This window comes from Pelobates fuscus, chromosome 7, assembly GCF_036172605.1.
Source record: "Pelobates fuscus isolate aPelFus1 chromosome 7, aPelFus1.pri, whole genome shotgun sequence".
In the NCBI taxonomy this organism is placed as follows: domain Eukaryota; kingdom Metazoa; phylum Chordata; class Amphibia; order Anura; family Pelobatidae; genus Pelobates; species Pelobates fuscus.
Genome location: NC_086323.1, coordinates 87952396 through 87978474, shown reverse-complemented (window position 1 = coordinate 87978474; position 26079 = coordinate 87952396). Strand labels below are relative to the sequence as shown.

General features: G+C 40.7%; 1 protein-coding gene across 1 annotated transcript in view; it reads right to left on the bottom strand.

Annotated features, from left to right (window-relative positions):
* Window positions 1-26079, bottom strand: part of LOC134569172 (calcium-activated chloride channel regulator 1-like) — a 58387-nt gene that overhangs the window by 17140 nt on the left and 15168 nt on the right. The window contains exons 6-13 of the mRNA XM_063428084.1: window positions 24019-24243; window positions 23069-23290; window positions 21971-22151; window positions 17542-17648; window positions 14063-14284; window positions 13417-13687; window positions 8558-8722; window positions 6672-6902 (exon numbers count right to left, since the gene is read on the bottom strand). Coding sequence (XP_063284154.1) covers window positions 6672-6902; window positions 8558-8722; window positions 13417-13687; window positions 14063-14284; window positions 17542-17648; window positions 21971-22151; window positions 23069-23290; window positions 24019-24243 — 1624 coding nt within the window. The remainder of the gene's footprint in view (window positions 1-6671; window positions 6903-8557; window positions 8723-13416; window positions 13688-14062; window positions 14285-17541; window positions 17649-21970; window positions 22152-23068; window positions 23291-24018; window positions 24244-26079) is intronic.

The following is a 26079-nucleotide window of genomic DNA, read 5'->3' as shown; positions in this document are numbered from 1 at the left end:
TTTTGGGTATTATGTATTGTGTTATCATTTTGCTTTGTTTTATTTGCATTGTTTGTGTTATCATTTTGCTTTCTTATATTTGCATAACAGTTATTAGTGATCATCTAAGAATAGTTTGCTTGTACATGACATCAACACAAGAGTGGTGTTAGCAGTATTTGTCCTGCTCAAGCTTGGCAAAATTTTGGGTATTGCTTAATTATTGAAAAGCCTTTCCTGTGGTTTGTGAAGTTCTTTTTAGTTTTAAAATCAACTCATATCTGATGATTTCTAACCTTCTGTGGACTGTGGTGGACTGTGGTGGACTGTGGTGGACTGTGGTGGACTGTGTGGAGGACTTTAAAAAAATCACTTAAAGTAACTTAAACAAAAATCTGTGTTTATTACATACAGTTGTAATCAAAATTATTTAACCTCAGTGAAAATCTGATTTATTGTCAAAATTTACAGACTTTCAGCTGTTTGCAATAAACAAATCAAACAAAAGTTATAATAGAGGATCATTATAAGTTGCATTTTCAATGGAATTTGGGGAAACCACTTGATGCATTTGTTGTGTTGAGCTATTTCAATTGCTTTTGTTTGATTTGTGTTAAATCCATTTTTATTGACCTCATCACAATAAACAGTTTTCCCATTCAGGGGACGTGTCTCATACAGTGCATACATTATGGAGAAACAGATAGAGATTGGTTTTGTTTCTAACTTTTTTGTTTTTGTTTGTTTGTTTCTGTTATAACTTTTTGTATTAAATACATCTTTATTGTGCCTGTTGTTTTTGGGTGAGGTCATGAACTTTAGCTGAACAGAATACTTGACCCAGTGGTGTATCCTGGTTTTGTGCTGCCCTAGGCAGGACAAAACTTGGGCGCCCTCCTCTCCCCCCGCCACCCACACCCAACCCTTCCCCCCACCCCGCCTTCTAAATACACAAATTCACTGACAGATATGCATACATTAGCTAACAGAAACACACACACTCACTAACAAACACACACACTCACTAACAAACACACACACTCACTAACAGGCACACACACACAGTCAGACACACACTAACAGGCACACACACACACAGTCACACACACTGACAGACACACTCACACTCACTAACAGACACACACTCACTCACTAACAGACACACACACACTAACAGACACACACACTAGCAGACACACACACTAACAGACACACACACTAACAGACACACTCACACTCACTAACAGACACACACACTCACTCACATTAGCAATTTTTTTTTACCCCCCCCCCAGCCTCCTTACCTTTGGGAATGCTGGGGGGGATTCTCTTTCTCCCTGGGGTCTAGTGGAGCTGCCGTCAGCTGCTGGGCTGGTTGCTGGGCAGGCGGCTGGCGAGGGAGCACTTCCTCTGAGCTGTCTGCTCAGCTCCCTCGTGCGCCGCATAGTGAGGCTGGGAGCCTCAGAGTGAGGCTGGCTCCCAGCCTCACTCTGCGGTGTGCAAGGGAGCTGAGCAGACAGCTTAGAGGAAGTGCTCCATTGCCAGCCGCCCGCCAGCGCTGCCCGCCCGCCCAGCATGTCAGTTAGCCGCCAGGCTAAGAAGGCATTTGCCCTGGGCATTTGGGGGCGGCTTTTTTTGCCGCCCCCTGGAAAATGCCGCCCAAGGCAAATGACTTGTTTGCCTTGCAGCTAAAACGTCCCTGACGTGACCTGCTCAGAGATCGTACGGAACCTTTTGCGGAGTAATAGTTTTCCCGTGCAAGAGATGGAGCATAAGCAATACGGTGCATGGGGACTGACTTTTCTGGATACCATGGTGCTAACCTTGCTTTGTGTTGCGTCATTCCCCTTCTCGATGTGTCTGCAGTGAATAGACCCGCCACTTGCTCATTTAATGGGTTGTGTTCACTTTAGTTATTGTTAGCTGTGTGTTGTGTGTGCGGGTGTGCTGCGAGAGGTGCTGCGTTGTCCGCCCTTCTAATGTCATTTGGAAATGTTTAGTGTCATATCTTAGGTCTTTGGGGGCTTGTTTGAGTAAGTCCTATGGTGTTAGCCCGGGGTCTACTGCCCCTCATGAGTGGGTGCGTTGGTACCGTGTTATGGCCCTCTGATCGAGGTGGCTCCCCATGGTCATGTGAAATTGGGCCGTGGGTAGTTGCTCAAGGTTCTAGGTTGATTGGATTAGGTCTGGGTTGGTGAGGGTAGGGGGGCAGGGATTCAGGGGGGGAGTAAGTAGTAGTGGCCCTTCACCAGGTACAAGTATATCAGGGACAGGGCTCGTGCTGGTTCTTCAGACTTTGTGCAGAGTGCTTCAAATTGCGTTAGGTCTCTAAGAAGGCAGGGTTTCTGCGGGATCGACCGAGCATAGCAGGTGATTATTTGTTCTCTTGGTGGAGTATGGAGGAACGTGTGTGGCTGTTCTAGGAAGAGTTCGGCAAGTGGGCAGGTGGCAAATGGTGCCCGGAGGACGTTTGTCATACAGAGTATTGGAATGTGTTTTGTCAAACTTGGAAGTGGTCCCTGATCTCCTGCTGGGTTCTGGGTTGCTTTTCTGGGTTGCCTTTCAGCGGGAGTAATGGGCTGGAGTCTTTCATGAGGTAATGCTTTGTGCTGTATCTGTGCCAAGTCTGCAGGGTTGCGGCTACAAAAGGATTGGAAAGCGGAATGCGTTTTCTGTCCTCTTTAGTGATCCTAGTAAGGTCCGTAGATCTCAGCCAGTGCTATGCAACTCCAGTTGTATCCATGGCTTCTCACGCGCCGCTGCCGACCAGTTGAGGATCCTGGTGAAGTGGGCTGTCAGGAAGTATTTCTCGATGTTGGGTAATGCTAGTCCTTTGGGTGGCGTCAGTTGGGAATTCTCTATGGGGGGGACCTGTCCTTGATGAGTATAGGACACGAGTATAGTGTCTCAACCCAGCAGAGGAATTTTGGTATGATTCCCAGGCCTCAGAGCACCCCGAACATCAGATCCCAGTGCACCCTGTCAAACGCTTTTTCAGCGTCCGTGGACAGGAAAAGGACTGGGCATCTCAGTCGTCTGGCTGATGAGATCAGGTTTAGGGCCCAGATTGTATTGTCCCAAATTTATCGAACAGGTCCACATCCTGGACCGAGATTTGGGTCCACATCCAGGACCGAGATTGGATGGTAACTGTGGCACAGCATCTGCCTTCCTTCAGGAGGATCATGATGTTCGCTGTTGTAGTGGGCCAAGGGTGCAGCTCCGTCCAGAATGGAGTTCAGGACGGCTTGCAATTTTTAGGAGGAGGTCCTGCCTGAACGTCTTATAATACAGGAGGGGGAGGTCATTTGGTCCCGGTGATTTGCCAGTGTTCGCTTTCTTGATGGCTTGCGCCGGTTCCTCCGGTGTAATGGGGGCTTTCAAGGCCTCGGAATCCCAGTTCTTGAGTCTGGTCATTTCCGCTGTGTCGAGGTATCACTGTATTTCTTCCCATCTGCGGGGGTCTGCTGCGCCCTGCACGTTCTGGTGTATGTGGCATAATCGCTGGATGACTGCAGGAATGTCATCAAAATTCGGTATGGAAGGTGTTGGGTTTGTGCCCTGGAGTCTTTGATTTTTGGGATATATAGTTGGGACCTTCGTTGTTTTAGAAGGTTTGCTAGCAATCTGCCGCATTTGTTCCTGTGTTCATAGTTCATATGTTGAAAGTGTTGGAATGACTGTTGGATCACACGGTTCAGGAGCGTGGAGAGTTGGCCTCATTTGAGCAGAAGGTCTTGGAATAACTGTTAGTCCAGTGTGCGTTTGTGCCGAGTCTCCAAGGCCACGATAACTCTGCTGAAGTCCAGGATCGCTTGCATAGATTCCTTTTTGCTTCTTTGTTCGTGAAGTAATTTTGCCAGCTCTTTCTCGCTGTTTCCATTAGCATTGTGTCTGAGAGGATGGATTCGGCAGGGGATTGAGTGTTTGGTGTATGGGATTCGTCTAGAGAACAGAATGCCCACTCCATGGATGCATCGTTCTGGGTTGTTGCTGAAATATCCTAGTGGATAGTTGTGGTCTTTCAGTGTTGGTGCTCTGCCCTCCTGAAAATGTGTCTCCTGGAGGAAGGCTATCAATGTTTTATATCGTTTGAGATCTCACAGGAGATGGGTGTGCTTCTTGCAGATATTAAGGCCATGAACATTGTAGGAGCGGAGAATCAGGTTCTCCCGGGCGTATCAGGTGTCCCCCGGGACCGGCATCCCCATGGTGGCCAGCGAGGGCGGGGCCTGTGTGAGGCGATCCTGACTGTACGAGAGGTGATCCTGACTGTACGGGGTGTAGTGTGCGGTAAAAAGGGTGTTATTCAGTGGGTAGCTTGTGTGGTGAGGCAACTTAACCACGGCTCGAGTTGTCCTCCCCTCGGCTGGGGGAGTATCTCAGTCTAACAGACAAGGTTCCGGGTAGATGAGCATCTCGAGCCTGTGTGGCTGGGTGCCCGAGTCAACTCCCGGAGCAAAGCGGTGTCCCTGTTTTGAGATCTCGCTATGTCCTATCCCTGTTGGGGGGGTGAGTTGTCTAACTCTAGTCTTTCAGTGAAGACTTCACTGTTTCCAGGTATTTGGTGCATGCCTGGTAAGTCCAACGAGCATGTACCTACAGGTATGCTCCTTGTTCTACGGTGGGGTTGTGGGTGAGTGCTTCCTCTGTGTGGCTTATGGAGGTATGGGTTCTCTGTATCTCTCTGGCAGTGGTGTGTGGGTTGCATTGCGTGTTTGGCCCTGGGTGAATGTTGATGCCTGTGTATGGGAGCTGTCCTGCCTGGCCGAGGTCGTGGCTTGGTTTGCTAGGGGATAGCACATGTGGGAGAGATGTGGGCGTTGCATGTAAGGGCCCTGTGAGGACACCCAAGGCGCTCGGTTCTGATGGTCCCTGGTGCATGTGCCGTGCGTGGGTGAGGGGTTGGAGGAGTTTTGTTGCAAGGCGCCTTCTCCCCCGACCTTGCTGCTAGGTCTCCAATCTCGCCCTCTCTCTATACCGGGTAGGAGCTCTTCCCTGTACCTCCTATGTGTTCGGTTCCTCAAGCTTATGGGGCAGTGTGAGTATATGTGTCATAGGCTAGGCTGATGATTCCCTGCCCTTGGCTATGAACTAAAGCAGGTACCGAAGGGGATGGTAGGTCGTGTCCCGGTCTTTTGTTTGATTTATTTATTGTAAACAACTGAAAGTCTGTACATTTTGACAATAAACCTGATTTTCAATGAGGGTTGAATTTTTTTTATTACAACTGTATATCCACGCATGCATTGAAAACACGCATGCATTTAATTATGATTTTTTTTTTTAAATTGGGGATAGATCTAAAAGCAGCTTGCAAAACCTGTAAATCTCTAATCTGCAGCACCCAGCTCAGACTTTCTGTGGTTGTCCAATTACAGACTTCCCAATGCAGTTCAGTGCAAGACAGGTGCTCTGACCAACTGTCTGCCTCTTGAATTTAGCTCCACTAAGCTAAACAACCAGGAAGTAACAGGACTGGTTGTCTGACTGACAGTCATGGCTGTAACAAAGTTTATTTATGAAAGAGCGATTATCTTTTGAAATCTGCACTTTTTTATTAAATATATTAAATAGACACACTTCACATCTAAAGCATTTCAAGCTAAAGGGTTTTATGGGTCTATTTAACATAAGGTTCAGGGTTTTTCATATTGGACAAATAATGGTAAAAGGGGAGGCGGGGCCTGGCTATCATGGAGGACAGACATGTCTTGCCTGGGCTCCTGCATAATCTTGATCAAAAACGCTATCTACAACCTTTATATGCCCTATCTGGACCGACAGCAGCATCAAACTTAACCCTTATGCCAGAGGGCAACGGATTGGCGATCAGCGGCCCGTTAGGAGCTTACTCACCTCTTGTTTAACCTTGCTGCCTGGTGTGCATTGGGCGGGAGAAGCGGGTGGTCTCCTGTCCTTGAGGTGCCCAGCAGCAGTCTTTGACCTATGGCTGTACCAGCCTTCACACTATGGGAAACAGAAACATGACATCCCCCCACCTGATGCAGGACTACATTCTGCCCACGGAGGGCATAGGATGAAACAGGCTAGGGGATAGAACACTCTAACTCCTGGTTACCAGATGCCATTCTACTAATGTTTGCTGTTGGGCTTACCGGTCTCATTGTTTGACTTTTATTTTATTTCAATTAATTTTGCTTTAGTACTTTTTCCCTGCATACCTTATAACACCTATCTCTCATGTCTCGTTGTCACTGCGGGGGCCTCCTATGGGGACTAACTCGACATGCCAATCGTTAGTTATGTGTTTATTCATGTAGACCTGGTCTGAGTAATATATCAGATTTTCCTCGTGCTTACCTAACCTGGCTATTCTATCATATTGAATTCCTGTATGTTAAGATGTTTTCTATAAAAAAAAAAAAAGTGCTATTTTCTGCCATGACAATGTTTGTTGTTGAATTGCTTGTTCCTGCTATAGTGGCGTTGTGAGCCTGTATGTAAGCATGACAAAAATGAAGAATATAAAAAATAAAAAAATAATGGTAAATGTATTGAAACAGTGAAATATCATTGACATATTATATTAGAACATTGACAACCATTATTTGAAGATAGATTGAAATTGGTAATATTTTCAGATTTATCTACACAACCTTAAATATACACTATTTAATGAACTACAAACTGCTGTTAACGAAGATAATTTTATTATTTTAATAACTCACCATTTCCTTTGTCCAAATCATCACCCGTTGCTGTCCAGGAAAGTACAATCTTTTGTCCTTCTATCTTTGCATCCAAATCTGTAATTTTCTCAGGTTTATAGATATCGTATGGCATACTAGAAGGTATATTAATTACTTCAAAAGCTCCACCTGATGCTGTACGACTGAATTCTCCAATATTTAAGTTGTCATCACTGAATACTGGTCTTGATGGATTCATACTTACTGTTCCTGCAAAACAATTACCACGGTTATATGATATATCAGTCTTCAAATAATATTGCTGCGTGATGTATTATTTTTTGTGTTAATCTTTTATTGAGTTATTTGAGTAATACAATATAGAATAAAGAAAAAGGAGTTATAGCAGATGTACACATGTTGTGAATACAGAAATTGTCAGTAGTGTAATGGAATAAACTCCTAGTTAAGGCAGCCTCATTTTTAAAAATTAATCCATAACAAAGAAAATCAAGCTACCCAACTATACCTAAGTGCGTGGTATGGGCATATATTCATTCACAGTAAAGATTCAAGACAAGGTGAGAACTATGTAGTTATAAACTTCCTAAGTTGAATCAGACTAGGCAAACATGTCTAATTGCATGTATATGCAAAAATATCAGTCATATTAAATATGCAAGGCATGGTGGGTATACACACTAATAGATCATCAGACTATGTCTAGTTGCTTAAAACACTGAACCAATGGTACCATCGGTTATTGATTATTAGTTAAAGATAACAAAAATTTCAAAAAGGCGAAATGGAGGTATGTCCAAGTAGGCTCCTGGCCCAAAAGAAAAACAAGTAGCTGAGAAAGCACTCCAGGTTGTCTGTGCTGCAGGAGGAGTGAGTTTAAAAGATCTGTGGTAAATACATTTCTAGAACTTCTGGCACAGTGCATCGAATCTAGTAATGAGAAGGTCTCTCCACCCCTGGCCTTCCGGTCTGCTCAACATTGTTGAGGTTTCAGTGTGACGGCCAACGTCATCGGGCCATGTGGCTTTGAAGGCCACAGGAATTTCTGTTATTGCAAAATTAAACCAAAAGGAGTGGTAAAGGGGCTGTTTGAGTGTAGCAACAAAGTTCGTGCACAGGTTCGGAAGATCGGTTGCCTCTGTGCAAGTTCAAGTAGGCCCCAGATACGGACAAGTTTGCTATTTGGCAGGATAATCTGGTCCAAGTTTAGTAAGTTGTGCTTGGCTATAATATCAGTCTGCTTGTAGCTCAGGACCACTGGTAGCAGAATTATCAGCTATAATAGCTTACATTTAGATTGATCCATTGGGAGCTATTGAAGATCACGTCATCTTGGACGTCAGGCCACGCCCCCGTTAAAAGAAAAATTAATATATGAATTGACATTTTTTCTGAACCCAGTATTCCGACAAACAGTTAATTTGTAAAAACATACTAATTTATAAAAAAAAAAAAAAGAAAACTTGATGGTTGGGACCATGGGTAGACAAAATTGTCTTTGTGTTTCTCTAATTTTGAATTTTGGCATCATCCAGGACTGAGAACAATACAAGGAAACTGCAGGAGTCCAGTGAGCTCCCCATTTTAGTTGTTAAGATAGCCACCAAGTGGCATCTCCCTTTAAACTATTAAAGTGGCTCTGTCACCTCAAACTTACCTTTCTTCTATTGTTTCCTCTTCTCTTCCTCTTTCAGAACATGTTCTTCTTTTCATCTTTTCTTAATTCTGATCTATTTCTCTTTCAACTTTAAGACAAAATAGGGAGTACTTTGTCTTATGTATTTTCCTACACTTGACAAATGTGACAAAAGGTTAGAGCTTCAGGCAAGCTCCCCTTCCTTTGTCAAGCTAACAAAGGCTGAAGGGTGAAGTACTATAGAGCAAACTCCTCTATATGTTCTTACCATTTTCCCTGTATCCATATGTATAAAGTGCTTTACTCGCAGGAACTGCCAGACGGCTTCTATTCTTTACACCTTCAACACGGACTTTTAAGCTATATCGCCCATTTGCTTTGAAATCAGTGAAGTATCTTGAATATATACCATCATTCTTTGTAATATCAGGACCTTGAAATAAGCAAATTTAATGTTAATAACATTATTTAAAAAAATACTGTTATATTTAACCTGCATATATCAATTTTGACTTTGCAAAGTCCTCAATGAGGGAGCAGAGCAAGAAGAGCTTGAAGATTTCAGCACCCACACTGGACCCTAGTGAAATGATCCACTCCAGCTCTCCCAAAGGTAAGGAGGCTGAGTGGACTTAAATAAAAAATAATAATAATGTGTAAGTGTGTGAGAGAATGAGTGTGTGTGTCTGTGTGTGTGTGTGTGTCTGTCAGTGAGTGTGTGTATGTCTGTGTGTGTGTGTGTGTGTGTGTGTGTGTCTGTCTGTCAGTGAGTGTGTGTATATCTGTCAATGAGTGTGTCTGCATGTCTATCTGTGAGTATGTGTCTCTGGCTGAATGTGTTTCTATGTCTGTCTGTGTGTGTGTCTGTGTGTGTGTGTGTGTGTGTGTGTGTCTGTCAGTGAGTGTGTGTATGTCTGTGTGTGTGTGTGTCTGTCAGTGAGTGTGTGTATATCTGTCAATGAGTGTGTCTGCATGTCTATCTGTGAGTATGTGTCTCTGGCTGAATGTGTTTCTATGTCTGTCTGTGAGTGTGTGTCTGTCATGGAGTATATCTGTTTAGGTGACTGGCTCCCCTCTGATTTCATGGGAAAGGTTTTTTACTCACTTTTCTTCCTACTCTGTGCCGGTATGGCTGCGGCCGGCTCCAACTCCACGGCTGAGATCATCATCTTTCCTATATAAATTCTTTGGGAGGCTATTGCAGATGTGCGGCAAAACACCATGCTTCACCAGTCAGCATATCCTCAAAGAGATGCACTGAATCAATGCATCTCTATGGGGAACACTCAGTGCCTTCATGCAAAGCATTGCGACACTGAATGTAGGTTCTTCACACTGTGCAGCACTGGACTAAGAGGCACCTCTAGTGGCCATGTGAGTGACTGAGCTTAGAGGTGTTACTAGGCAATGTTTACATTGAAATTCTTGCAGACACTTGCTGTAAACACGAGAACCAATATATTAAGCTGTAGTGGTTCTGGTGACTATGGTATACCTTGAAGAATTGTTTATGTGTCATTGAAAATAAAGCTTTGTTAGTTTTAAAAAAACTGTAATAAAGGCAGCTTTATAAAGCCGAAGAGTAGGCTAAGGTACAAAACGACTTGTGATCAGAAATCAGCCATTTTATAAACATATACATAACACACTCTGTCTAGAACGTATTATGTATTTTAGCCTTTCAGATGAGCTTTAACTTGAATTGCAATTTCTTAAATACTAAATACATGTGTTATACAAAAATATGCATTAGGATTTAGGACATTGCACAGGAAATTTTTAGGGAGTTTCTATTGTTTATACACAGGGCTAATATATGTGTTTTTTATATATATATATATATATATATATATATATATAAAAACACATATATTAGCCCTGTGTATAAACAATAGAAACTCCCTAAAAATTTCCTGTGCAATGTCCTAAATCCTAATATATATATATATATATATATATATATATAGTCATAGTCACTTAATCACACTGGTGTATGATCAAAGCCCAGCCTTGAACCCAACTCCCCATCCAACTACCGCCCTATCTCGCTACTGCTATTTGCCTCTAAGATCCTCGAGAGAGTTGTGTACACCAGAATGACTGACTTTCTTCAAACCAACTCTCTGCTTGACCCCTTCAGTCTGGATTCCGTGCTGGTCATTCTGTCGAAACAGCTGTGACCAAAGTATCCAACGATTTAATTGCTGCTAAATCTCACGGCAATTACTCTATCCTGATTATCCTTGATCTTTCTGCTGCCTTTGACACTGTTGATCATCAACAGCTTCTTCGCATTCTCCGTAATTTTGGTCTACGGGATACTGCTCTCTCCTGGTGCTCCTCCTACCTTTCCCAATGCTCTTTCAGTGTTTCTTTCTCTGACTCTGCCTGTTCCCCCCAACCACTCTCTGTCGACGTCCCCCAAGGTTCTGTCCTTGGTCCCCTACTGTTCTCTATCTACACTGCCTCCCTTGGCAAACTCATCAGCTCCTTTGGCTTCCATTATCATTTCTATGCAGATGACACGCAAATCTACCTATCCTCTCCTGATCTCTCTCCGCCCATCTTGACTCGTGTCCCTGACTGCCTCTCTTTGATTTCCAAATGGATGGCTGCTCACTTCCTTAAACTCAACCTGTCCAAAACAGAACTTCTGGTCTTTCCTCCCTCAAGTGTTACTACTCCTGTGTCTGTCTCCCTTCAAGTCAGGGGCGCTACCATCACCTCTACCTCGTAGGCTCACTGCCTGGGTGTTCTTTTTTACTCCAACCTCTCCTTCACCCCTCATGTCCAATCCAGGGCCAAATCCTGTCGCTTCCATCTCAAAAACATAGCGCGCATCCGGCCCTATTTAACCCCGGATTCGGCTAAGGTGCTGGTCCATGCTCTTGTTCTCTCTCGCCTGGACTATTGCAATACTCTTCTCAGTGGTCTTACGTGTTACCAGATTGCACCATTGCAATCTATAATGAATGCAGCGGCAAGGCTCATTTTCCTGTCCGCTCGCACCTCCCTGCTCTGTCAGTCCCTGCATTGGCTTCCAGTTAGATATAGGGCTCAATTTAAAATTGTGGTGCTTGCTTACAAGTCCCTACATAATGCTGCTCCAACCTACCTATCCTCCCTAATACGCAAGATTGTCCCGTCAACGCCCCTACACTCTGCCAAAGACCTACGTATATCCTCTGTCCGTACTCCCACCTCTAACGCTTGCCTCCAAGACTTTTCCAGGGCTGCACCTCTTCTGTGGAACTCCCTTCCCTTCTCTGTAAGAATTTCACCCAGTCTCCACTCCTTCAAAAAATCATTGAAAACTTTCTTCTTCAAGAAAGCATATCAATTAAACTGTTAAACAGGTTTTTATCCCCCACCCCCCATGACTCCTGTCCTGCAACTGTCAAAAATTACCTACTAAGCCCTCAGTGAATACTCTTTTAACAACCTACTTTGTACCCCTACTTTTAACCTTTGTGTCACTATACCCCACTCCCTCTAGAATGTAAGCTCATTGAGCAGGGCCCTCCACCTCTCTGTTCCTGTACGTCCAGTTGTCTGGTTACAATTACATGTCTGTTAGTCCACCTATTGTACAGCGCTATCGAATCTGATGGTGCTATATAAATAATAAAATAATAATAATAATAATTAATTTGTTATAACAATGAGCAAGAAAAGGGCAACATATAAAAATGCATGTAAATTGATTTAAAAGATAACAATTTGTCCTCTGGCTGTCATTCATTTGTGGTTCTCATTAATTTTTTTTTCAAGGGAATGAGCTGTGACTTTTAGTAAGAAGTAGATCCATTCATGCTTTTGAGAAAATGCTGAACAGGAAACAGGAAACTATAAGATAGTTGTGAGCTGCATGGTTTTGTTTACTTGGAATTAATTTGATAAATTTAGAACACATGAGACACATCAGTGCAAAAACAGGTAGAATTTTGTGACAAAATGCTAAAAAAAAAAAGAGCATTCACCATGGGAACCAATAGACTTAATCTTTGCCACTATGCTTTGGAATAGAACTGTGTTTTGCTTAAATAAATAATAAATGTTTCATTGATGTATGGTTGATTTTTAAAGCTGGATAATCCCTTTCCAAGAGCTACATTTATGCTTATTGCATATGTTTTCACTATGAGCAAAAAAAAATACCATATGAATATTGCATATGATACATTAAGGAACATCAGATATTTCTTAGTTGAGTATAACTTACTAACTCCTATATCCAAGGACCTGTAGATCTGAAACGCAGGAGGTGTTAGGTGTAACCTTTCTCCCTTTTTGTCCTAGATTATTTTCTGCCGATTAATTCTCCTGTGGAATTAGAGCACTTGCAGTGGTGTTATTTCTATTTTATTTTTTTCTATTACTGGGTTTGTGTCACGTATTCATCCGCTTGTAAAAATGTGGTTAATGGCATTAACTGTCCACACAGGAAAAGTTGTGCCGAGCAGCAACCAAATCCACAGAAGGGTTAATGCTGAGCAGCAATTATGCAAATTGGAACCTGGTAACTGCCTTTGGGGTCAAAGGCCGGTTACAGCCTATTAGATCTAGAGGAGGGGTATTTAGGCCCAGTTCTCATCCGGCTCAGTGCCCTATCGTGGTTTCCCTTGTGGTTGTCCAAGAGCGCGTTCCTGATTTAAGTTTCTTCTGTTTTTTTACTTTGACTTTGATTTTGACTTCCTTGTATTCTGTATCCCTGACTTCTGGCTTTCTCTTATTGTTGTGTCTCTTTCTGTATCCCGTCACCTCGGCAAGTATCCTGACTATTCTTTGGTACGTTAAGTCTGGCCATTCTAAGGCCCGGTAATACGTTACCTATTAGTCATCTGTGTGACACAATTCTACATGCTGGATCAACTAGTAATCCTGACAGTTTGGAGTTCCTACGCATGGCGATCTGTTTTCCACTCGGGTAATTGGAAACTTTGTGTTTCCATTACCTTTATGGTTTTTTTTGTTTATGCTCAGAGACTTATCCTAGTGGCATTTGGAGTTCTGCTGCCCTTGCTCCAAGTTTTTTAAAATTCTGCATGAGTTAAACTATAAAAATGTTACAATACAAATATTCAATATACTATTCAAACAAAGATCAAAATAATTAAAGATCATTACCTGCTCCATTATCGAAGAGCTCCAAATCATCTGAGATTCCTGCTGCAGATTCAATAGTTGCTATGACCTTTGCTCCCTTTACAGGCAGTAACCCTTGACTTACGGATGCATAGACGACCATTGGATTTGGGTAAGAGTTTGTGTCTACATTCATGTGAGCTTTTACAGTTACAGGTGGTACATTTGCATCAACGACCATAGAGTTTACAACAAACCCAACTACTTGGTTGGATGCACCTAAATTGCAGAGGCTATAAGACCAAGCTCCAGTCTGGATAAAATAAAACAAATTAAACATTTTTAAGAACATCTGCATAATTGAATTTCAAAATTATTGTGATCTTAATTAATATGTCTTAAATTATTTTATTTCAACTAATACATTAGTTGAAACATGTATTTTTAAACAGCAGTCAGCATAGATATATGCAATTTACAATTTGGAAAATTACAGCATCTATGTTTACCCATTTTAAGATGATTTTGCAGTCTTTACTTTTCTTTCTACACTACATCTGTGGATTAAGTCGGTATTAGAAAAACTAAAATCACTAGCATGTCTGCAGGACTGGTTTGGCAACTTTATCAGTTTTGACCGGAGCTGCTAAAATAGTAATAATAGAAAGTAAAATAGAAAATATGTTACCTGTGCTGTTCCTGGGATTTGTAGTCGTGATGATTTGGAAGTTGTATCATTGGTGAAATGAAGTGCGGTATATATTGTTCCATTTGGACTTTGTAAATTGATAAACGGAACATTTGTCTGCCATGTAACAAGGAAGAATGTTTCATTCCCAATTGTTCTGTCAAAGAATACTGTACCATTTAAGCATTCTTTTGACTTAAGACTTTGTCCAGTACTCTCCAGCTAGTGCAACAAAGAAAGTAAATAAAAGAAAGATATATACAAATGTACCCATGAAGGTTTTAACAAATTTACTGGTTTGCTGTTCAGTCAAGTATAAAAATAATTAATTAAGAGAAAAGTTCGATAACAATTTTTATGTAGCATATTCAATAAAATCACTGAACTACATATGAGTGTATTTTTTTTAATTTTTATTAAATAAGGAACATTAACAAACAAACTGAAAATAATCCCCAGCTCTGTTTTTGCCAGATCAGCTATAGTGGTCAACATTTCTGCCTGCAGTATCGAAGTGCTAGAGCAGGCTTCTAGATCCACTGTATCATTGACTCGACAATGAGAATATACTTTGTTGGATACTATGCTTCACTAAAATAGCTTTATAGGGAGCTCTGAATGTTGTCCTAGGCTGACAAGGCACAGGTCTAGAGCTGCATCTTGGATGGAGGAAGGAGAAGCAGATGTCCATTGTTTTTTTTTTTTATTAAGCGAGTAACTGCTTTTTTGAATACCTGTTTAATTATATTTATGCACAACACCACCGCATCACAATACAGTCAACAGATGCAGAATATTATATACTCACTGCCAGTTAACTCCACTGCAACCTAAGGGAAATATGTAAATATGTAACTTCCCCAGATCCACTGCCACTGCTTACTTTCCATTAGACACCAGTGACAGTGTGTACAACTCTCGCCGCCTTCTCCTCCCCCCATATTATTAGACACAGGTAAGCTGTCTGGGAGGAGAGGTTTGTTTTAAATCTGTAATGTGTGACAGTTTGTGTGATTTTGTGTCTATCTATGTGTCAGTTTATGTGTAACACCGTGTGTGTGATTTGGGGTCTATTTATGTATAATGCTGTGTGATTGTTTACTTGGACCCCCTAATTCTTGGATCAGTGCCTTTCTTATCAATTGTGAATCTCATGCTACTCTACATGTATAGCATTCTAGTTTCTGAAAATAGACTTTACCTCATGGTCCATGTGCCTGTGATTTACACTTTTTCCTAAAGAGAATCTGTCATTGTCAAGCCAAGGGTGCATAATTCATTTTTGCACAATAGAATATTGCCATCTAATGTAATTTGTGTAGTGCATATATTAATTGGCCACATGGTAGAGGTCAGATGTCAGAAGGGGTAACGCAAATTGCCTAGGAATATGAAAGGGGTCAGATGGTTTACAACATGGATTGATCCTTTGATTAATCAAAGGCTCTGTAAGGTGTGAAATTTTACACTTGAGATGCCTGGATGTCTAGTTCCAATGTAAACTAACTGACTTCAACCATATGGCTTGTACCTCTTAATTGAGAAGTTAATTTCTTTGATATGTTAATGATCATTAGCCTCCAAGAAAAAGCCTTGTGTTCCAGTATCATATCCAAAAGAAACATTAATACTTACCCACAGAATAATATTTAAGCCTCATTTTTATTATATTTAGAATGGGCAAGCAGAATCTTCTAGTCAAGCCCAAATATGATTTGCGTTACTTAACCATAGGGGGAGAGATTGTGATGTCTGCTATATTAGGTCACAAACAAGGAGTGTGACATATCTATGTAATGGAAAAATGGTAACAAATTCATAGATGCATATATTATTTCTGCAAGTACCTAAGGGGAGATAGAAACAAATGTTTCCATTTGGATTGATGTTGGTCTGAAACACAAGGGGGTGGTCACTTATTATTTCTATAGGTATGCCTTAAAGGACCACTCTAGGCACCCAGACCACTTCAGCTTAATGAAGTGGTCTGGGTGCCAGGTCCTTCTAGGGTTAACTAATTTTTTTATAAACATAGCAGTTTCAGAGAAACTGCTATGTTTATCAATTAGTTAAGCCTTCCCCTATTTCCTCTAGTGGCTGTCTCACTGACAGCCGCTAGAGGCGCTTGCGTGATTCTCACTGTGAAAATCACAGTGAGAGCACGCAAGCGTCCATAGGAAAGCATTATGAATGCTTTCCTATGTGACCGGCTGAATGCGCGCGCAGCTCTTGCCGCGCGTGCGCATTCAGCCGACGGGGAGGAACGGAGGCGGAGAGGAGGAGGAGAGCTCCCCGCCCAGCGCTGGAAAAAGGTAAGTTTTTACCCCTTTCCCCTTTCCAGAGCCGGGCGGGAGGGGGTCCCTGAGGGTGGGGGCACCCTCAGGGCACTCTAGTGCCAGGAAAACGAGTATGTTTTCCTGGCACTAGAGTGGTCCTTTAACTTATCCCCTGGGCAAGACTTGGTAATCCACAGGGTATATATCTAATGATTCTGAAATGTGTTTGCTTGGGGCCAAAATCTGATATTGAGTGAGTCACCATCTTCCTTGCCAGAGACCCCCTGGGCAGAAGGTTTACTTTGCAAACCTGAGTAAGTGATTAGGACCTATCCTATCCTGTTATTTTATCCTTTTTGTTTTGTATCTGTTGTTGGTGTAAATAATTTGTTTATCATCTATTTTTTGTATGCAAATATTCCTTTATTAATTTCTGCCTTTGGTTAAGAATCACGTTACCTAATTAATGAGTGTTTTGCAATTGCATAGGTATTGTGCTAAGTTGTATTTCATGTTTTTTTTATTATTATTAAGTTACCTGGGGGACCAAGGCACCCCATTTCTAAATTGTCTTGGTGGTGACAGCGTTAAAATAGTAATATTTATATTATTATAGTTAAGTGTGGGTGGTGTTAAGTGGGATTTTATCATTATTTACGGCTTAGTGAAGACAAATAGTGAACTTTAACCCTTTCACCACCACAACTACGTCACACACATTCTTGAAGTAGGGTGCGTTCGTGACAGTCATGACCCCAGATTTTACATAATCTTGAAAAAAAAGTCAAACAAGCTTTTTCCTCCTTATCTGCTGATATATATAAATGGTATTGTAATTGCAACCCATAGCTCATCAGCTTAACATAAATGAATACACAAAACACATATATTTCCCTTTCATTCCAATGCCAGTCCTCACATGAAGAAGACATTTTTCTCTTTATTAATTTTTTTTTTTTCAGGTATAGTTATACATTTAATTCCTTTTCCCAATAATACAGGGAATCCCTTGCTTTAAAATTATATATTTTTGCTGCAGTTTTAATTTCCTTACTCCCTCAATTAAAATATAAATGTTCACTACAAACCCCACTATAGCAAAATAAAAAAACATTTAGTGATAAATTTGTTGATGCAATTTAACCTTTACCGTGTTTAGGCTCAGTTTATTTCTAAACAGTATATTATTTTTGAAAAATTTACCTGGACAACCTGCTGTGAAATGTTTCCATTTCCGGAAGAAATGTCACTGAATGCATCAATTAATCCATTAGTGTCTACCCTATCTGTTGCATAATATATGAATCCTCCTGTAAATGCAAACATAAGATATATTTAATTTGTGTTAAGAACATTTTATTTAAAAAATAACATCATCTCTCACTACCATAGCAATACATCTTTAAGTTCTTAAAAACAAACAAACCGTAAAGCCACATTTTTTGCCCCAAACTTTAGTATACTGAGAGATGGCTTATTTTTCCACTTTTTACTGGAGGCTTTACAACCTGTGTTTGATTGAATGAATAAAAGGATACTATACGCATTAAAACACCTTTATCTTAATGAAGCAGTTTGGGTGTATATATCATGCCCTTCCAATCTTACTGCTCACTTCTCTATCATTTCGCAAAATATTTTTTTGTTTCTATTTATGCAGCCATATTCACACCTTCCCTGGGTGGGACTCACACAGTATGCATGGAAAAAAATGCTCTGTGAATTAAGCTTTAATCACACACAAGGTTTCTGCAGTTTCTAGAAGGCTATTAACAGAGCAAAAAAAGAAAAAGAAAAGGGTAGCGCTAAAACACAGGTAGACCCAGTGCAGCATACAAAGAAATCACCAAAGTGTATTGTCACTAGATAACACTTACATACAGAAATTTGGAAATGGAGATATGGTGATTGCGCACAGAGCAGGAGATAATACATTCTAGATTAAACAGACTGTGCACTAAAATAATCTAAAATATCTAGGTTTATTTTCAGGAAGTGTTTAGGAAAGCTGTGTAAGTCACATGCACAGAGGTCCGACTAGATCTGTTTAATTAATGTGATTTAACTCTTAAATGGTACAGAATTGCAAAGACACAATCTATACACCCAAACTGCTTCATTAAAGTAAATATGTTTTGGTGCCTATAGTATTCCTTTAAATCAATAAAAAAAAATGCTCCTGAGTCAATTACCCTGTGCAACTAGATTAATTGAAGTCAGATTCCAAATAACAACTAGTAATCTTATTGTAGTGGGTATTAGGGGGCATTGCTAGGTTCCAGAAACTCCTGGGGATTGAGCTCAATGGAAACCCCCATAACCCCTATACCAACAGAAAGGGTAAGTTGTTTTGACATATACCCATCTTTCTAGTTTATGTCCCCTACTTTCAACTCATGAACAGCTTGCTGCTGATGCTCTCCAGGATCTCAAAGAAAAGCACATCCAGAAACAAGGACATGCTACACAGTCAGCTAGTGCTAGCTTTATGTGATGTGGTGCGTGCTGGTTGCATGTGATGTCTGTGTGGGGTGAGCTGACTGCATGTAATGTGCGTATCTTTGTGTGATGTGTCCTTGCTGTATGTGATGTGGGGGTTCATACTCCCTGGTGGTCCAGCAAGGGGGAAATTTGACTGGTTGAACCCCAGCAGAGTTGTCTACACCACCAGTGGAGGCAGGCTTTAGTAATCGCTTCCTCAAAGTTCAATACTCAGCGAGTCACAGTGCAAGCTGGAAATATCCAGCAATAATATGATATTTCTCTTCATCATTTATTTTCCAATATATTTGTATGAGATACCAGGATACAACCTCACTAAAATCTTTGATGCTCTCAATACCACCATTTTTTAAATTTTCATTTCAAATTTATATTAAAGATTCAATCAATGCAAACATTATTAATGAGGAGGAGAACAGAAGCATTGTTTTATCTATCCTCCACATGCTTTCTCTGTGCTGGCGGTCAGCTGCAATGGACAGAGCTAACAACAATGACTAACAAGGAGCTGCATGGAGGAACCCATTTACAGGAAAAAGAGATTAGGATTTCTTCATATAATTTTATTTTTCCAACCTCACAACGACAAATGTGTTTAATATAGGAATAAGGAAACATAATATTACAAATTCTGGGAAATGACAGTTCCCATTTAACAAATGATACAAACAGAATATCCAATGTGGGTGGCCCACAGTAAATATATTTGCAGCCCGACTGCCCTGGGGCCGCTTTCAGCTGTGGTTTGACTAGCAAGACAGGAAAAACATTTCCTGATTCTTGCTCTCCCGGCCACAAGAGGGCAGAGTGGCTGTGTGTCTGCTAAACAGACCAGAGCAGCCACTCCTCCTTCCCTCCTGCTCGCAGTGCCAGAGTAGCGTCTGGCCTGCTTCAGCAGGGCTGGAGCTGAAGGAGGGACAGCAAATTGAAAAGTAGGAGAAGAGGGGCTTGATGGAGGGGGGCAGTGTATACATTTGAGGGAGGGGACATTCTATTCATTTGAGGGAGCGGGCACTGTATTCATTTGAGGGATGGATGGCGGAGGCACTCTATTCATTTGAGGGAGGGAGGTGGCACTGTATTAATTTGGGAAGGGAGGGGGACAGTGCATTAATTTAAGGGAGGGCAGTGTATTAATTTGAGGGAGGGCAGTGTATATATTTGGGGAAGGGCAGTGTATTAATTTGGGGAAGTCAGGGGCCATTGTATTAAATTGGGGAAGGGGGGCAGTGTATACATTTGGGGAAGGGCAGTGTATTAATTTGGGGGAGGGAGGGGGCCAGTGTGTTAAATTGGGGGAAGGGCAGTGCAGAGTAGTGGTGGGGTCAGTGTGTTAAATTAGGTGAAGGGCAGTGTATTAATTTAAGAGAGGAAAGGGGCAGTGTATTAACCTGGGGGAGGAAGGGGCCAGTGTATTAAATTGGGGAGTGGTGGCAGTGTATTAATGGGAGGGAGGGGGCAGTGTATTAATTTGGGGAAGTCAGGGGCCATTGTATTAAATTGGGGAAGGGGGGCAGTGTATACATTTGGGGAAGGGCAGTGTATTAATTTGGGGGAGGGAGTGGGCCAGTGTGTTAAATTGGGGGAAGGCAGTGCAGAGTAGTTGTGGGGTCAGTGTGTTAAATTAGGTGAAGGGCAGTGTATTAATTTAAGAGAGGAAAGGGGCAGTGTATTAACCTGGGGGAGGAAGGGGCCAGTGTATTAAATTGGGGAGTGGTGGCAGTGTATTAATGGGAGGGAGGGGCAGTGTATTAATTTGGGGAAGTCAGGGGCCATTGTATTAAATTGGGGAAGGGGGGCAGTGTATAAATTTGGGGAAGGGCAGTGTATTAATTTGGGGGAGGGAGGGGGCCAGTGTGTTAAATTGGGGGAAGGGCAGTGCAGAGTAGTTGTGGGGTCAGTGTGTTAAATTAGGTGAAGGGTAGTGTATTAATTTAAGAGAGGAAAGGGGCAGTGTATTAACCTGGGGGAGGAAGGGGCCAGTGTATTAAATTGGGGAGTGGTGGCAGTGTATTAATGGGTGGGAGGGGGCAGTGTATTAATTTGGGGAAGTCAGGGGCCATTGTATTAAATTGGGGAAGGGGGGCAGTGTATTAGAGTGGTGGGGGCAGTGTGTTAAATTGGGGGGAGGGAGGGCAGTGTATTAAAGTAGAGTAGTGGGAGTGGGGGCAGTCTATTCAATTAGAGTAGAGGGAGGAGGGGCAGTGTATTAGATTAAGGGGCAATGTATTAGATTGGGTGAAGGGGGCTGTGTATGGTGGAGTGGAGGGAGGAGGGGCAGTGTGTTGGATTTATGGGCAGTGTATTAGAGTGGGAGGAGGAGCAGTGTGTTAGATTGGGTCTGCATGGAGGCGCTGAATGCTCCCCATGGAGATGCTTTTTGGCCGCGCAATTTTTTGCCACATATGCACAAAAGCCTCCCAATGCTTTCCTATTGGAAAGCATTGGATTGGCTGAGATCATCAAGTTTGATGATCTCAGCCAAAGTGAAGAACACACTCATAGAACTTCAAAATAAACAAGTTTTTGTTTTTTACAGCTGTGCAACCGCATACATTCCTCATTTCAGTCCCATTACCAAACATGTCTTAATATGTCACGTTAGTTGAAATTAAATGTTGTTTATATGCAAATGCATTTCTTAAAATAAATTTGCTTATTTGTTTATTTTGAAGCCCTACGAGCGCGAGGACATCCAGTGTCAGTTAGGCAACTTTTTTATACTGTATTTTTCTAAATAAACCTACATTTCTATGGAAACTGAAGTATTAGTTTTTTTGTGGCCCACATAAACGCAAACCTTGTTTAGTTGGCCCGTCTTGGCCTTTGAGTTTGACATGCTTGCTCTACAGTCTAGACAGATTATTTAGTTATAACACAAATCTAGTTAGACCACAAGTTGAAATTACACTCACACGTGCTGACATGATCAGAGCCCAGAGAAAATAAACTAGAGAATGGAGTTATGCAAGCAATCTGCATTCCATAAGATGTTCTTTTTATGTTCATATGCAGAATCACAGCAGTACAATGCATCAAAATCATATAATCATATATCACTCATGAGTTTGTTTTGCCTAGAAAACCATCCCACTTAAAGCTTTAATTGAATTAAAATAAAATGACTAACCTGTAACAGGTATGATGCTGTTAAGAGATTTTTCTGCATTTGGTCCCAGTGCTATGAAATAAAGTGTTGCTCCACTTGATAATATCTCGGGAAAGCAAAGTGTGGTATCTAGATTATCTTCACCATCTGATAGTAACACTATCTCACTGCCATGTGAGGTGCCATCCAGCTTCTTATTTACCTGAATAAACAGTAAGAAACTATAATGAAAACCATTAGCTCTACTTCAAGATACAAGAGAGACTACTTCTCAAAATAGTGTTTACCGCATGTTATATTTTCTAAAGCAGATCATAATATACCCTGCAGCAAATATGAACAAATCTCTATAGTATTCATACTCCAGAATAGCTGCTCCTGATTCTCCTTGGATACAATTATTTGCTGTGGGTTTAATAATTTGTGTGTGCACACTAAAGAGTTGTAACAGAAAAAAGTACACGTGCTAGAAAATTAGATTTGGTACAGAGAACGTCTTCACTGAAAGTCAGCCACTGGTGACAATGGAAGGGTGTCTGTTACTAAATGTTTAACCCAGGACTCAATACACGTTAAAGATGGCCCTGATCATAACAAGAATAACGTTCATATGTCATTAATAGAACTATGTCACTCTAACTTGATATAGAGTCATAATATATTAAGTTTTACTTTTTATATACACACACATCATCTATTCTCCAGACCTATGGTAAAAATACTATACAAGGAATGTTGCCATCAATTTTATTTTAAATCATTGAAATAAATTCTTCACAATAGGTTTGCCAATGTTTGGTTATATTTTTCGGTTAGAAATTTTGGCAATGTTGTCTTAAAATTCTTCAGAATTCCTCTAGACTGGAAAAAGACACAAAGCACAATGTGCACTGCTTCAAGTACCTGATATCTATTAGAAGAATGCAAAAAAGTAAGAACAATTTTCTACAAAAAGGATAAAAACAAATCTTCTTGAAGAGAGAAGTATTTAAATATTTTCCTGAGTCATTCTCTCTTCTTTTATATCTGTATTATACATAAACAGGAGAAAACCAATCTGACAATTCCTGGCCTGATAACAATAATAATAACTATCCATGCTAAGAATCTTATTATTACCTCAATGCCAGAAAGGATCCCAGCACATATATTTGTTCCCCCACTTGCTGTGTTTGGAAGGAGACTTTTTAGCTTCAGTCGCTGTTCCTTGCTGACTATTTGAGTTAATGATGATGTGACAGATGCTGTGTTAGAGAACTTTACAATTCCAACATAGGACCCTTCTTCAATAATTTGAATAATGAAGACCTCCGCAGCTTGGTATAAACGCTGGATACGATCCTGAAAATGTCACCATCAACACATTTATACAATGACAAAATATGTGAATTATTTCTAAATTCACCATTGCTAAAATGTTCATGCACAGTCGCACATAAAACAGTATAAAGTGTCCTAGTGTAAAACATACAAATAAAAAACAAATAAATCTATCTGTCTGAGATTTTTTTCATTATGTGGCAAGGAGCTTTGGATCATTAAATAGCTATTTGTCTAAGGCTCATAGAAGATACCAATACAGGTTCTTGGTGATGATATAGTGATATCTCATGAAGTGTAATTTCATAGTAATGGGTTTAGCAATGGTGATGTGTGGCGGAGATTTATAGCAGTACTCAGTTGGACTGAGAAGTATTGGTGAGATGCACAAGTATTACTTAAATGACTTAAAGGCATGAAGCTCTGTTAAACCAGTAGATATTTTATTGAAACCACAACTGACTGTTTTGGTTTGAACACACATTATGATGACCAGAAAAATAGTATTAGTTGGATGCCTTTCCATATAAAAAGCCAATGAATATGATTGGAACTATAACCTTAACTTCCAGGACCTTCCTAATTCAGGAGTGCTGTGGCCACTCCTTCAGCATAGCTTCAGTTTAGCCCTGCATTCCAAGTGAAATGTAACTGTATCTATCAATCCCCTATTCACTTATCCATTCTTATCAAATTATAACAACATGTTTTGTTCATGTTTACAGATATTGTAAAATTGGGAAACTTACACCAGCCATACTTCCAGAAACATCAAGCACTAATGTAACCACTCTATCTCTGTATTGTAACAGTGAGAAGGTAGGACCTGGAATATTGGTTATATTCAGTGGAGCTGTAGAACTTATATCTGTTGAATTTTTGATGACATCCCAAGAGCTTCGGAAATTACACATTCGATTTTGGAGGGTTGGAGCTTCAATGTTATGGTTACTCTCATTACAAAATTCAGATACCTGAAAAAAGTGAAAGTTGAGCAATTTGTAAAAAAAAAAAAAAGTAAAATAATCAAAGTTGCATTTAAATTTTTTTTCAACTGAATATAGAATAATTTTTCAACCCAAGATTTTTCTAAAACTTTTCAAATATTTGTATTAAGCATTTTTAAAATTGATAGCAAGTCATATCAACATATGACAATAAAGGAATGTACATGGCAATATAACCGCTTATGATTAGTTGTCAGCCCATATAGAAGTAGGTGCATCCAGGAATCTAAGAACAAAATTCAAACAAAATACATTAGCCTCAATCATAAATAAAGATACAGTTAAAAGAAGTCAGTCTCCATGGAGATTTGGAGGGAGACTCTGGGAAATCAAAATAAAAAAGAGTTTTATTGAAGAGGTGAGACATCCACATGGAGACTGCTAGTCCTATGAATGATAGAGCGTACAAAATGATGGGGAAAATATTTAACAATGTCTTTTGTGTGATGGAATATGTGTTTGCCTGATGAATCTAAAAAAAATAATTATAAAAGGTCGCCAAATTGAGAATATGTTTTTTTTTTTTTCTTTGGGAGCACATATTTCCAATTAATCCATGTAAGTGCATCATAGAACGTATTATTGAAAATGGTGAGCTAGTTGCATCCTTTGTTGATTTTCATGCTGCTGCTGCATAAATCAGAAATAAATTGGAATGGCGAGGTGGTGAATCAGGATATTACTCAGAAATGCTATTATATGAAAACTATATACTGGGTTTAATAGAGACCTATGAAATACATGAAGTAGTTCATATATACTGGTGTAAATGCATTCTCTAGCACTACAAAACTGTTATTGCAATAAGGAAATGCAACCTCTAGATGTCACTCTATACAACTACGGATAAGTGTTGTTTTGTCACAAATTGCTAAGGCACCAGAACTAAAGCAAAATGTTAAAGACATATTATTATTATTATTTTATTATTTATATAGCGCCATCAGATTCCGTAGCGCTGTACAATGGGTGGACTAACAGATATGTAATTGTAACCAGACAACTGGACATACAGGAACAGAGAGGTGGAGGGCCCTGTTCAATGAGCTTACATTCTAGAGGGATGTAAAAGTAGGGGTACAAAGTATGTTGTTAGAAAATTATTTACTGAGGGCTAAGTAGGTAATTTTTGACAGTTGCAGGAGAGGAGTCATGGGGGTGGGGGATAAAAACATGCTAACAGTTTAATTGATATGCTTTCTTGAAGAATACACCCAAGTTCAACGTTTGGTGTGGTTAGTCACAGAATATTAATGATCCAAAAGAAACATGACACCCCACTGTAACAATAATCTAGAAAAAAATAAAACCTAGGAAGGCTTGCAGACTTTGTTACTTGTTCCTGTTTTTTTGACCTGCTAAAACCTAGAACATTAGGCTATATTGCAGTAGTTAAAGGGACACTCCAGGCACCCAGACCACTTCTGCTCATTGGAGTGGTCTGGGTGCCAACTCCCACTACCCTTAACCCTGCAACTGTAATTATTGCAGTTTTTCATAAACTGCAATATTTACATTGCAGGGTTAACTCCACCTCTAGTGGCTGTCTATTAGACAGCCACTAGAGGTCACTTCCTGGGTTCTAGCACAGGTTTCCTGTGCTAGAGCGTCGCTGGACGTCCTCACGCTGTGTGAGGACCTCCAGCGTCGCTCAAAACCCCATAGGAAAGCATTGAAATGATTTTTCAATGCTTTCCTATGGGGAGACGTAATGCGCATGCGCGGCATTTCCGCGCATGCGCATTAGGTCTCCTCGGCCGGTGAGCGAGATTAGTCTCGCCCACCGGCCGACGTAAGCACTAG